Source organism: Notothenia rossii, assembly GCF_949606895.1.
Source record: "Notothenia rossii genome assembly, chromosome: 3".
Lineage (NCBI taxonomy): Eukaryota > Metazoa > Chordata > Actinopteri > Perciformes > Nototheniidae > Notothenia > Notothenia rossii.
Window position 1 is genome coordinate 72,988,874 of NC_136901.1, and position 15,189 is coordinate 73,004,062.

General features: G+C 41.7%; 1 protein-coding gene across 1 annotated transcript in view; it reads left to right on the plus strand.

Moving 5' to 3' along the window:
- nr3c1 (nuclear receptor subfamily 3, group C, member 1 (glucocorticoid receptor)) overlaps positions 1–14,948 on the plus strand; it is a gene marked incomplete at its 5' end in the record, with an annotated part of 27,336 nt that extends 12,388 nt beyond the window's left edge. Inside the window, 7 exon segments of the mRNA XM_079672777.1 lie at positions 4,038–4,192; positions 4,471–4,587; positions 4,952–5,236; positions 5,934–6,078; positions 8,158–8,288; positions 9,055–9,212; positions 10,983–14,948. Of these exon segments, the coding sequence (XP_079528903.1) occupies positions 4,038–4,192; positions 4,471–4,587; positions 4,952–5,236; positions 5,934–6,078; positions 8,158–8,288; positions 9,055–9,212; positions 10,983–11,135 (1,144 nt within the window). The 3' untranslated portion in view covers positions 11,136–14,948.
- Between the last annotated feature and the right edge of the window lie 241 nt (positions 14,949–15,189).

Here is a 15,189-nt window from a genome sequence, read left to right on the forward strand (position 1 = left end):
ATTTGGAGAAGGGCTCTACCCGGCTACTCGTGACACTTACGGCTAAAAGGGGATTATGAATAGTTAAGCAGGGCACTGGGCCACGGGCATTATCGTAAGTGCGTGAAGTGGCTTGCCTCATTAAAACCCAGACTGATTCATCACACTGCTCCCGACGCTAGCAGTTATCTTTCTTAGCACTGCTCTAGTTGAAGTCAAATATCTGGGTGCCTCTGCCTCTGTGCTGTGGTTCTGCTCTGACCGATAGTTAACTCTGAGGGAATGCGAGAACTTCCTGTCGTCTGCAAACACTCTCTTCAACAGATGGTTTCAGAAAGAGGAAATGTGGTCTCCTTACACTGCTGTGCTGCAGCATTGATTGGTTTACACTAGACAGAAACAGATTTGTAACTTGTTCTATGGCTTAGTTGAATGTTAACTGATTCCAAATTGAGTTTAGAGAAAACACTGAAAAGCAGCGACGTCACGTCAGGATTAATCTGATGTTGTGTAGCTGCTGCAGTAATTGGATTTGAACCAGTAGCCTACAGCTGTATAGTAAAGCTGCGCTGCTGGCACTGGTGGGCCAGTTATGGACACACTGGTTGCCCCGCCCCAAATACACACATACCCTGTGACTTTATCATCATCACGCTGGACACCCCCCTCCCCCCCCACTTTTGGGTTTACAACAGCTTCTTTTGGAGCTTTAAAAGGCCTTTTGTCTGTGTGTGTTCATAAGTGCATGTGCTCTCAATGATGTGCATTCAGGACACCCCTCATAGATGTGTGTGTGAGACCAATAGCATGCTGATGACATCATTGGAGAGGCACAGCTTTTGTATGAGTTATGTAATATATATATATAATCCTATGACCTTGCATTTATTGCAACTCGAGGGCAGTAGATCAAGCTGTTAACACAACCTTGACGTTATCATCACCATATACAGTTGTTATGGCAAACTTGTTCCAAACCGTCGCCTACTTACATGTTCCACACACAAGACATTTATTGGGAGCCATGTTTCTGGCCTGCGTATGTTCTGCACGTGCCCCTAACCCTCCTATACTGAGGACATTTTCCCACCAGGTCATTAACTCGTGACAGCAACAGTGTTATCAATTACACCGGAAGAGAAGGCATTTGTCAATGACAATCATTACATTACATTACATTACATGTCACTTGTTAGATGCTTTTATCCAAGGCGACTTACATACATTCAGTACTGTGGACAATCCCCACAGGAGCAATTTGGGGTGAAGTGTCTCAGGGACACAACGACATGCTGACTGCAGTGGGACTCGAACTTGCTATCCCCGGATTCAATGTTCAGCGCACTATTCCACTGAGCCACAGCCTCTCCGCACAATCAATAGGATACAAATATAAAGATTTTGAAGAGCAGTTTTGAAACCTGAGTCATATATTGCCCTCATTTGTGATGTGTTTATTGAACAGGTTTACACATTGACAATTAAAAAAAGCATTATATTGTGCAGCCTTGATAATATTCTAAAGAATTGAGCAATGTCCAGAACAAAAAGTGTTCTGAAATTGAATTTCACTTGGTAATCGTGCATAACGTGGTGCAACTTTACCCATCAATTTAAGATACCTTGGTGCATAGTGCAGACTCTTATCATTATAATTCTCTGGGGATATCAACAAAACCTTTGTAGGACCATTGCTGTAATATTGATATGATGAGGCAACTTAAAAAAGTAGGTTAACCTTTAATGTATTGGATTGGGATATGTGATTGTTAATCTTATGTTCCCTAGTTCCAATTTTACGAATGAATGATTAATGTGGCTTCTGTCTATAATCGAGTAGGTTGGGCCATTGTTTCTTCTAGTGAGAATGATTAATCCAATTTCCAAGTCTTAAAAACAGTTCTGTGATTATTATTGTAGCTAGTAGCTATAAATATCTATAATGTTCCTTCACCTCAGGTTGTCCAATTCAAACAAGGATAAATTGAGCAAACACCATGCATTGTTCAGTGCTTCTGTGGGATACATCTTGGCTCATAATAAATCTTCTTCAAAACATTTGGTTAGGAGTCTGCATAAGGTGATATAAATACAAATAATAGATCAATCAAACGTATTATTATTATTTATAAAGCTCAATATCATGAGGTACACATTTGTCAGGGGGCTTTACAGTGTGGACCGCAAACGACACCCGCTGTCCTCAGACCCTCGCAGTGGACAAGGACGACTCCCAAAGAAACCCCACAGTTAATGGGGAATAAGTGGAAGAAGCCTCGGGAGAGCAACAGAGGAGAGATCCATCTTCCAGGACAGACAGAAGTGCAATACATGTTGTGACAACAAAACAAAACAGAGATAATCCTAACCACAAAAATGATTATGTGACTCACCCCAAATATGAATGAAAGATCCAGGAGAATGACAAAATATGACTAATAATAACGTGGGCGCCAGGCAGGGGCATTGATTTAAAAAAGCAGTCAGTCGGACGTATTTAAAATGTTGGTTTGGTGGATTTGTATGGTTTAGCAGCTGTGTGTTCTCAATTAAATCTGCTCCCTGTTTCACCTCTCACAGCTGGAGCAGAGTGGAGCCGTTCGGTGAGCCCCCCACCTGCTAGTGTTACCCCCCCCCTCTCCTTCACAAATACAGCGAAACTACAGGGATTTGGAGTTTTACATTTCCGTATGAAACAATGCAGAGTGCGATACACAATAAAGGCTCAGTCGTCAGCACACTATTGAATCCAAGTGATAATGGACAGACTTATTGACCACCGTGTGTTTCCAGGAGTGCTCCAAAAGCTCTCAGCCCTCTCATGGTTACACAGCCTCCTCTGAGGTCTCACTGATGTTTTTTTTTTAATCTGGCTGCTTAATGCTTCAGCACTTGATGCCTTGAAAGCTTAGTCTGGTTGTCCCATCCTGCTTCACCCACTGACTGCTGGGGCCTGGCCTGGTTTCATGCCAACACCCGCATGTTGTATAACTCAGAGTGAACTTCTGCTTGTGTCAGTGTGTTTAGAGTACAGAGAGCAGCCCTTACAGAACCAGACAATATGTTTGTTGTCTTTGCACTCAGCCTTTTGGACGCATGGACAGACAGACACAGTAGTTGCAAGACTCGATACCCTCTCAATGTGGACATTGTTGTTGTTGCTTTGACCGCTGAGTTAGAAAGGGGGCGTGGACCTCTGGCATGGATGCTGCAAATCCTGACGTCCTCTAGTGGTGGTTTGGGGAAAGTGCATCTCACCACTGTTGACTGGGCCTGGAAACGTTTGTGGTTCAGTCAAAGGAAGAAGGGCTATTTCATGACAACCGCTGAATATAGGATGTGACCACACAGTCGGATAATTTAAGCTTTAGGCCCAAACGGGCACAATGGGACTAAATGTTTTTCTTCACTCCATGTTGAGAAGGAAGGCAGAGTTGAGGAAAAACAGGCACAAGGAACACATTGAGTGTGATCGGAGTGTATAGTGTTAGCGTGTAGTTTATTTGTTCAACTTCAAACTACAGCCAAACCCTCCAAGCTGAGTAGCTATATGCTCTCTGTGCAGCTATTTCAGATCATTGAAACAACTTTTAGCAACACTTTTTCAAAGACAGTAAAAGTCATTGTTTTGTTTTCCCAGTAAAACCTTTTCTCAGTAAAATGTACTAATTAAAAACAGTTTTTGTGGAGCAGTCCTTCACATTCTTTTAACATTTTCTCCTCATAAAACCTTTCCTTAAAGTTTAAACGTTTCATTATTAACCTCCATGTTTACTAGCGAGCAGTTTCATCCTGTCTTGCGCTTGCCAGAGCATTGCTGCATGTCTTGGCATGACCACCACCTGCAGATCAGTATAACAGTGTGAAACTATTGGCAGGAAGAACCTACACGTGAGAGCGAATGAGAACATGAGCACAAGACAAAACAAGATAGGGACCCACTCAATAAGAAAAGAACTCCGTAGTACTTCTAGAGGCCAAAAGCTCCGAGGGGAACCTTTGAGAGAGAATGAATATCCCTTACATGTGTCTGCTCTGTGTCCTCCCTCTTTCTCCAGTTCTACCTCCAGACAGGAAATTGTCCCTGCACAGTCCTCGACAAAAAGTGGGACTCATAAGATCTGCCTGGTGTGCTCTGACGAGGCCTCAGGCTGCCACTACGGTGTCCTCACCTGTGGCAGCTGCAAGGTGTTCTTCAAGAGAGCAGTGGAAGGTAAAGGTGAATTTTCCAAAATGTCCCCTCTACAGGACTAACAAAGGTATTGTGATTCTGACAAACACATCATCATATTCTCACTGATTTATTCATCGCCGCTGATAAACTCATTCATCACTTACCTGTTTCACATTAGCTTGTTCAAATGCTGGGAGTCATTATGATCATCACAAAGTGAAGGACTTTGATAAAGCTCATTAGTTCCCCCCCCTGGAGTGTTTGCCACAGCAGTGAAGGTAAATAACAGATTAATCTTCCTCCCCTGCGCTCCTCAGGGCAGCATAATTACCTGTGTGCTGGGAGGAACGACTGCATCATCGACAAGATCAGGAGGAAGAACTGCCCCGCCTGCCGCTTCCGCAAGTGTCTGATGGCTGGCATGAACCTGGAAGGTACACCGATAAACTTTCCTGTTGTCATCTTGAATATACTCATTTATATAAATGGTTATCGGGCAATAAACCGTATTTTCTTTTGTCTTAATTTACATTATTTAATTTCATATTCTGTTCTTGTAAATATCCCATATTCTATTAGTATATAGACTTTTTGCACTAGTTTTATTTTATGATATATGTTGCATTGTTGGAGGAGCTCGGGTCAGAAGAACTTCATTGCCATTTCTCCACTGTAGCTTTGTGCATATGACAATTCAACCTTTGAGCCACAATGTGTACCGCCTGCCTTCACCTTTTTTCTTTATTCAACTTCTCTTCTTCTCTTCATTGCATATTCGTCCCCGTTTTTCCCCTGCAGCGCGAAAAACCAAGAAGCTGAACCGCTTAAAGGGCGCCCAGCCGAGCAACCCCCCCGAGCTCAATCCCTCTCCTCCAATCGAGACTCGTTCCCTCTTACCCGTGAAGTCCATGCCTCAACTTGTCCCCACCATGCTGTCCCTGCTGAAGGCCATCGAGCCGGACACCATCTTCGCTGGCTACGACAGCACCCTGCCCGACACCTCCACCCGCCTCATGACCACCCTCAACAGGCTGGGGGGCCGGCAGGTCATCTCTGCCGTCAAGTGGGCCAAGGCTCTGCCAGGTGAGTGGTGCCAGTACGAGTGTAGACTAGACTGTAGAGAGGTACAGTATATTTAGATTAAACAATTCATATTGATGATTTGCAATGGCTGTGACACGTTGAGGTTAATCTACAGTTGCAATAAGTTTAAAAAGAAAACAGATTTGCCACGTTGCACTTAGTCCTCTCTCCCTGTAATGCCATAGATACACATGTAAACTCTTGTCTTTAAGTTTTGCACTTGATATCTCAAAAACGGATAAAAAGTCAAGAATGCACAGAGACAAGTTTATGGGGTGTGCTTTCCCCATTCTTTGCCCATCCTTTCTTTACGTTGCACAACACGTTGAAAGCATGTTGGCTTAAAACTGGAGATGTTGAAATGTATGGGTGGAGTTCAAAACAGGTGTCATCTCATCTGCCTCGATTGAGTAAACAAACACTTGCTCTACATCTGGATCTGCTTCATCTGGAACTCATTTGACACGTAGGCACATTTGGTAAACAGATTGGAGTCAGATTAAGGCTCTAATACATCATTTCTTGTTTAAATGGGTTAATTGTATTCTAGATCTTGCTTTTGCACAAGATATGTGACCATTTGTACAAAGTATCACCTGCTAAAAGATTTGTAGATCACATCCAAATCTTTTACTTTTGCCACTTTCACCGCCACACCCTCTCAGACAAAAAGACTGTTTTCTTGATGTCCCTTCAGGCTTCAGGAACCTGCACCTGGACGACCAGATGACTCTTCTTCAGTGCTCCTGGCTCTTCCTCATGTCCTTCGGCCTGGGTTGGAGATCCTACCAGCAGTGCAACGGCAACATGCTGTGCTTCGCCCCAGACCTCGTCATCAACGAGTACGTATCAATAAACCTTATTTTGATACAAAAATAGTACCGCCTTTTAAATCCTCCAGATCAAATATGGCAGTATTTTACGATTATTAAGAGTTTCATTTAGGAAATGCATATCCCTGGCCCTTTTTTTTTACCCTCATTTAAATCTCACTGATATTTTCCAGCCTAGCATTTTTAGTTTTCCCTCATTCAGCAAACGCATACATGTGTTTGTTTAAGTATATCAGTGCAGCTCTGCTCGGTGTCATCCCTCCTCAGAATCAAAGCATGCCTGTCAGCTGTCGTCAGTAATCAGTGTTTCGTCCCTGTTATAGAGCTGATGACTCGCCTTTAAACAGCGCTCTGAGTGCAGTGAGCATCCGGCGCAGCCACCACGCTCAGGGCTGCAATAGGCCTTTTGATTTGTTCCCTTTTTTATTTTGTACAAAATCACAAGCAGAAAGATAATACGATCATAATTAATATCTGAACATGAAGTGTTTTCTATTCATCCGTCAGCCTTAAACTAAATTCATCCTGTTTTGATTGTTTTATTTGCATTTCATTATGTCAGCCTATGAAACAATCTCTCTCACATCGCTGAAAGTCTTTTGCACATTTCCTTTCCAAGTGGTTGGATGAATAATCTGCGATGAATGGATCTGCCCCCTGTGTTTTGTCATGAATTGAATGAACTCTCTGTTTACTTAAACCAGGGGTGGGGAACCTTTTTCCTCTCAAGGGCCATTTCAATTTTTACAATATCCTCCGAGGGCCGTACAAGTTATTGACTTCTGCTTAAAAATACTAAAAACACAGCCCATTCATTTCGCCTTTCTTTCATGCTGTGCAAAGAAAAAGCAACCTCTTAATCCAGATATTTTACCATGACTCGTGCATGCATTCACGTGCACGGTGTGGCATGACCACCAAAACAGAAAGTATATGGACACAAGATGTGTGCAAATGTATTTAGTTTCCTATCCATGTGGACATGATTTGAGTGGTGGGGGACCTAACCTCCTCTATGGGGGGCCGGGGGCATGCTCCCCCCGGGAATTTTTTTAAATGTTGAAGTTAAAAGCATCAATCTGGTGCACTTTGAGAGCAACATGAAGAGATCTATGGATACATCTCTCAACATCCATATGAAACAGAACTGGAAGCATATTTATTTTTCTTTATGGATATTTCACAAATCCCTCCCCTTTCAAACTGTATTCTTGTTTTATTAATAACAACTTTTTTTACTGTCATATAGTATTTTATACCGGTTTACTTTATTCCCTTATTTTTCTATAACTATAATGATCATATAAAGATGTGCCTTTACGTCACTGGTTGGAGAAAAAGCTTCTTATGTTTGTTAGCATAGCTAGCTAACCAGATGCTAATAACAACAAAGTTATTGACTGTATGATCAGTATGACAGATGAACAGATCGCGACTGGGCTTTCAACTAAAGACACAGCCACGCAAAAACTGCGGCATGTGTACAGCTCCTTATGGGTACTGCAATTTCTGGAAGTGCCGGAGTGGGGTTCTGGTGCTCTCCCTCAGAACTGCACCCCTATCAGACGAGACGGACGAGACATATACCACGTGATGACACGTTAGGCTCGTGATGTGTTCAAGGACCCTGACCTTGGCCAGGAAAAACAGGCACTCACTTGTTTCATTCTTTTGCGGTCTAGATTTTTCAATTTTTTCTCTTTTTTGCGTGTGTTTATAAATTACCTCGAGGGCCGTACCAAATTGTCTCGCGGGCCGTATACAGCCCGGAGGCCGGAGGTTCCCCACCCCTGACTTAAACAAAGGACCAAAACCCCTAAGCATACATCTCAAGACTTTTTTTCCCGTTGGTCCCCACTTTCACCCACACTTACTTCATCACTGAGAAGACGCTTGCTCATCTGAAATGTGCATTCCCAACCTTCTGGAAGAATGATTTCAAATAGGATGCCCAAATAGTTTGGAGCCAGACCTTGAGCGTTTAATCTACAGAGAGCTGCTTCACCTCCCAGATTAAGACCGCACAGCCGTTATACATCAACTGTGACTCGAGGAGCTGTTTAACCGTTTCCCTCTGAATTCCACCAGGGACCGGATGAAGCTGCCTTACATGGCCGACCAGTGCGAGCAGATGCTGAAGATCTCCAGCGAGTTCGTCCGCCTGCAGGTTTCCCACGACGAGTATTTGTGCATGAAGGTGCTGCTGCTGCTCAGCACAGGTACGACTTTTCACCTTCGTGCAGCTTCTTCCACCATCTTTAAGGCTTTTATTGTCATTCGTAAATAGCTACAGTGTAGATACGTACATGAAAACCTTAGGTTACAGGCTCCTCCAACAGTGCAACACAATACAACAGATAAAATAGTGCAAGTAAATACAAATAAAATAGAATAGAAATAGTACAGAATGAACTGTGTTAATTCAATCATTATAAAACGTATTCCTCCAATCTAATACTGTCTCCATAGCTGGAAGACGTTGATGTATGCACAGGACAAACATCAGTCTCTAACAACTCACTGACTGACGTGCAGGTATCGTAAAGAACAACTGAATCTTCTCAGGGCTCGCTCTGATGTACTAAAACACACACCTAATTTCAACACGAGTACACCACTGCTCCTCGTGTTATCTCTAAGGTCATCTAGAGCAGGGAAATTAAAGATGTAAACAAAAACTCAATAATTAAAGAGATTAAAAACCAATTTAATACGATAATTAGCCCCGCCGAAAGTTAACGCAGCCGTCCTGAGGGTGCTTTTGTTCTGGCAGCTGTAAGCGCTCTGCTGCTGAATATCACTGGGAGGAGTGCAGCGTGAAAATGACCCGATGTATTTTAATCAGCTGCCCTTTGCCGCCCTTCACTGCCCCGACGTGATCACTTCAAGTTTGAAGAATGTCCCACTTCCTCTGCAATTTACCGAACATTGTCCTTATCTGTGTCCCAGATGTTGACCTTTCAGTTTCCCCCCTCTCTCCCGCAGTGCCAAAGGACGGCTTGAAGAGCCAGGCGGTGTTCGACGATATTCGGATGTCGTACATTAAGGAGCTGGGGAAAGCCATCGTGAAGCGCGAGGAGAACTCCAGCCAGAACTGGCAGCGGTTCTACCAGCTCACCAAGCTGCTGGACTCCATGCACGAGGTACAGGGGGCAAAAACACATCCTCCGACATCAGGAAGCCATGTTATCATGTTTTTAATCACTGAACAGTGATTCACCGTCTGTGGTCGATTCGCTTCTGTTAGTTTGAATCATTTACATGGTTCGAAGTGACTTTGACTTGCAGTATCTGTAAGTCGAGGATCTCTGTGCGTTGTGCTTTCTGGGAAAGCAGTCCTTCATTTATACACACAGTTGTAATGTTACTCTGATTTATAAAAGGCTTTAGATCAGTGGTTCCCAACTGGGGGCACAGGGACCCCTAGGGGTGCTGGAGGGGGTTGCAGGGGGTACGTAGAAAGATTAGGGATTGCAATATATTTCCACACTTAAAAACATTTTAAAATAAATGTTCATAAACCTGCTGTCCTGCCCCCAGAACTATCAAAGCTTATGGAAGACGTGTCTCATTAAAAGCTCTAGTCCTAATCAAAGATGTTGAGCTGCTAGAAGTCTTAATGTTATTATTCTTCACTGACAGTAAGTGTAAATCTAGAGGTTGAAATGCAAATTTTATTAAGGTTGATTTATACAAGTGATTGGGACCACTGCTCTAGATCAGGGGTTCCCAAAGTGACCCGAGGGGGGGGTCGCGAGATGATTAAAAAACTTTTTTTTAAAAATTAAATATAAAACAATTATTATTTTTAATTATTATTATTGAATATTTCCCACATAATTTGCTTCTATTTGTAGGGGCACCGTACCACCCCCCCCCCCCCATGCAAATGAGCCATAATCTCATTAAATATGCGCATACTTTAATACTTTCAGGAACACAAATCTGAACATTGGATAAAGTCAGGTTCGAAATTCTTGTTTCATTTTGTAGTCATATTAGAATCTAAAGTTTTTACAGATGGGATTTTGGATATCTCTTTTTATTAAATCAGAAAATACACATTTTTGCCATGTTTTTAGGTATAACATGGTATATCATTCAGACTATGACTGATATATGAACAAACCCTTTTGTAAAAACCTTCAGAATATTGATAGGAATATAACTGGAAGGTTTTTTTCCTGCTGTTCTTTTGCCATTTTGAGATTTAAATAAAATAAAGTGTTTTAGCACACCACGTGACGCATCTGAACGAATCACGTTGACAGAAATTGACACCAGCCAATGAGATTTCGTTTTTTGGTTTAAAACCCCTTTGTACATTCACGGTTGGTTGCTGATACAAAGGAAATGACCATATTTGGATCCGATGAGATTGTGCAGGAGAGACGGAGCTTTCCAACGATACCTCTGATGACATGGTGCAAACAGTGGTTTGACGCAAATAGACAAACTATAGTAAAATAGACACCTAAATGTGTATTTTGTACATGTTATGGAATCAAAATATCAAAATTGACCAGTGCATGAAAAACGATGTTTTTGCCTGCTGTGTCTCGCCTTAACGAGTGAGACACACCGGAGTTGAGGGTCTGTGGGGTTTGTATGTCGATGTATGAGAAACACTGTTATTTGTATTACTATTATTAATAATAACGTGTGCATAGACATTCCCCCCTGTTGACAATTCACGTGGCGGGGGGTCAGTTACTTTGGGGGTCGCGGGCTGAAAGGTGTGGGAACCCCTGCTCTAGATGATGGTTGTATTTGGTAAGCACGATCTATCGAGGAGGAGATCAGATAGATTGGATGCCAATATCAAGATCCCTTTTTTTCTCAATGCCAAACGCTGAATGTGTCTTTGTGTGAATCCTCCAACCCCTTCCCCTCCTCTGTGTGTGTGTCTGCAGATGGTGGGTGGGCTGCTGAGCTTCTGCTTCTACACCTTTGTGAATAAATCCCTGAGCGTGGAGTTCCCGGAGATGCTCGCCGAGATCATCAGCAACCAGCTACCAAAATTCAAGGCCGGGAGCGTCAAACCTCTCCTCTTCCATCAGAGATGATGGAAGAGGAGAGGCCCCGTGACGGACACAATGCCTTAAACCCCCCCCCCCCCCCCCCCCCCACTTCCACATCACCTCCTCACCGATCCCAACCCCCCCACCCCGAAGAGCGACGATGTACGGACCGAGGATCCAAGGCGAGGAGTGAATGATGTCTGTGGGAGGGAGTATGCAACTTTGTGTAGAGTGTAGGAACCAGAGGTGTGTTTAGAGATTATCACAAAGAGATAAAAGGTTACATCCATGTCGTCTCAGGTTTCATCCCGTTAAACAGAACCATAGCGACGATAGATCAAATAAATATCTATGTATAGGTTCTGATAGTATTTTCTACATTTTCAAATTGTAACAGTTTATACAGTTTTCCAGATCGTTGTTACCTGGGAAGGGGCGAAGCTTAATTAACAACATGCTCTTACGTAGGCTCTTAGACTGTGAGCTCCTCTTTAAGTTGTTAGAGGAGTCAGTAACACAATGTTTATCAGTCATGGGGAGAAACTCTGAAAAGCATTGCTTTTATTGATACCTTGGACAAAAGAAACAATCTGTTGGATTGTTGTTAGACGATTCCTCCCACAGGCCGACCTCCTCCAGGTTTACACACGTCTTTACAAAAGGGAAATAATATGTGCCTTTTTGCTTCATATATCATCCTAGCCATGTCCTCTTCCTGCTCAGCCCACCATGGTATACCTTCATCGTATGCTGATTGTACTTTTTATGTTACATGCCGTTTCCTTTTTTATTAAACGGCTGTGTTTATCTTAAGAAGTGGCTGCTTGGCCCACCCTCCGTGTGTAGAAATGATCCTTATCTTTAAGAAATAATATTTGAAGCCTGCTTCCTTCTGCCGCACACTCAACTCCTTAACTGTGTTTTGAGCACTTTGCACCCAGCTTAAGGCTTTAAAAGACTGTGAAGAAAGACTGTTCTGCTGAATCAGTCTTTACTATATAACTTTAGATGGAAGTTATACAACTTTTTCTATAGGAAATAGCCGGCTTTCATTTTTATGTTAGCCCCCCCTCGTGCCCCAGAAGTCTAATTATGGAATGTGTTAGATACTTGCGTCTGTCAATCAGAGAAGGGAGGGCGTGTTTTATTGTGTTTGCAAGATTATGTCATTTTTTATTAATCAGCAAACTCATTTCTGTGGTTCTAATGTTGCTTAAACTGGTTGGGAAATAGCCGTCGTTCATTTTTAAACGTCTTTTTATAGTTTTTTTTTTTAAGCTGACCGACCTGCAGTCATATTTCTGCCACTGATGATCCTTCTGCGACAGTATATCCACTCTTGCAATGAGCATCTGACTTTGGATATTTCATTATTAAAAGCCTTTGCATTGTTGCTTTGCTATTTTGTGAAAGGAATAGTTTGACATGAGTCGAAAAGCATTCATTTGATTTATTGTAGAGGAGATTAATGCCGTAGATATGTTGCTGGAGTCACCAGTTAGCTTAGCTTAGCATAAAGACTGGAAGTGAATAAACCGCTGGCCTGGCTCGGGCTAAGGAAGATGGTCGGACACTTAACCGCTATCAAAAAAATAAAAGTATTTTAGTTTTTGTATTGATTTACCAAACAACATAATATGTGTATACATGGTTGCGTATTCTTAAACAAACCCACGCTAGCTGTTTCCAGTTGTTATGCTAAGCTAAATAGCTTCTGGCTGTAACGTCATTAAACGGTCAGTCTTACCTGCGATAAAATTAAAAAAGAGCAAATGCTGAACTATTCCTTTAAACTGGCTTGTGTGCCAGGTTGCTTTATGGATCAGGCGTTGGCAGATTCATCCCCCTGTGAACCTCCTTGACCTTTGACCCCTGCTGTTTAAGCCTTCTGCTCTTCTAACGCCCGGTAGGCACCTTGTGTTAATGTCTGTGCGTCCACATGCTTACCCGTCTGTCTGTTAGCCAGTGGAGCCCCCATGTTTGAAAGCACTAAGCCTCAGTCACCTCATAGAGTCGTGTCCCAGTGAAAGTGTAGCGTCACTGACCGGGAGGCTGGCAGGATCGATCCTTTTTATTCTCTGGGAACTTTTTCAGTGCCAAACACCTGTTTTGTCTGTCTTTAAGTGATGCTGGAAGTTGGTCATTGTTTGCATCGAAAGCAGGAAACGAGTCCCAGTATTGAAGCTTATACTTAAGTTTGAAATGTATGAGCTTCTGTGGTTGAGGTCGTCATTAATGAGCAATTACTTTTTGTTTGTGATACAAGGCACTCGGATGTGTTTTGAAATCACACAGAATACCGTAGGTCTGTCATTACCCCTTTCTTTGTGTGTTGTGTAAGTGGGTGGGAGTTTTAACCCATGTTAATCAGATCAGTTTGTCATGTTGTGTGTTTAAAGCACAGAAATAATCCAGGTTTTGACATGAATGTTGGCCCTAAAGGGGATTTATTTGAATTGTAAACAAAATGCTCTTGACAGTTTAAAATAATTGGACACATAGGTCAATTGAGCGACTACAGAGTGCTCACTTAAGAATGGAAAATGTCAAATAGTTTTTGCTGTTGCTAGATTATCTCAACAACAAACAAGAAAGCAGTCATTATAAATGTTGAACCGCTTCCCATGCTCAGGTTGTTGAAATGATTCTCACGGTGCGTGGTTGTCCATGTTTTATGTCCTGACTTCAAGAACCAAAAAGAGTGTGTCTGCATCCCAAAATGTTTCTGCTTCTGTGATTTAGGGTGTGTGTGTTTATGTTTTTGTCAGGATTGCAAACGTTTTAAGAAGGTGCTGCCACCATCTCTTTCATACTTCGCCTCAGAAACATATACTAGTTATTTTTCTTTCAGATGTTTATTCAAAACCATGTTCATTAACTGCATAGTGATTACTCATGGGTTACTTTCACATTCAGTGAATCCAAAACTGCTGCTGCTCATTTTAACAGGATTATATATAATATGTATATCGCACACTTGCCTCATAGCTCAAATGTATTCTTATTTACTTTTTAGTACATTGTTGAGGAGGACAACTGAATATGCAATAGAAATGACAGCTCATCTGTCATGATCACATTACAAAATATGGTCACTTCCTCTTTTTTTCCCAGTATAAGCTATTTGCATACAGGAGATTCACATTTAACAATATCTCTGCAGGTCAGATTTTCAGGAAATAATACACTTTGTCAATAATAAGTCTACACGGACTGAACACAAAGCCTATTTTTTGTTTGACTACAAGGTGACCAAAGCAAACACAGACAAATTCAACACGTGTCGGTTTAAACTATGTAGCTACTAGAAAACAAATGTAAAGTTCGTTGTTTGTTTTTTTTAAACACATCTTTTTACTCTTACGTGACAGCTTTGGTCAAATTGTGTAATACTGTGAATAGGATAGGATTCAGTCTTTTCACACAAACTGTTTGTGAAAGTAATCAACCAGCGTGAATCTAAAAAAAGAAATTTGCACTACCCAAATATTGTTTGAAAATCTATTTTGTATAAAGCATATGCAGACATTTCTGAAATATCAAGGGCCGAACATGTTTCACTGGTATATGCTTTCTCTAAAAATAAACTTTGTTCTGCTTAAAAATTTGAATATGTACATATAATCCATTGTAAAGAAAACGTGGTGTATTTGTCTCCAAATAATAGTTTTTCTATACCAACCCCTCTGTATTATTTCTCCTGTAGTGTGTCTCCTGTTGATCTTGTCCTCCATTGATTAAAGGTCAAACTGTACGTCTGTGTGTGGTGCTTCTCTATACAAGCCTATACATCCACTTGTCATACTTCTGTTGCTACAGTACGCACTTGTTCATCAAATAAAAATACACTTTTGACAACTGGTTCATAATCGTTTGAATTGGCAAACCTAAATGTATACTGTCGCTGGGTCACACGATATTTAAGCTGTTCAAGATTTCAAATAAACTGCACATTTTTTCATTTGTTAAAATATTCCTATAAAATAAAATCTGGAATAAAATCCAATAAACCCTTACTTTTCCATTTAGCAATGCTGCATTGCCTTTGAGTCGTTAAGTCACATGATATGTAGGCCAACAGCTGACTTTTAACAGGTGT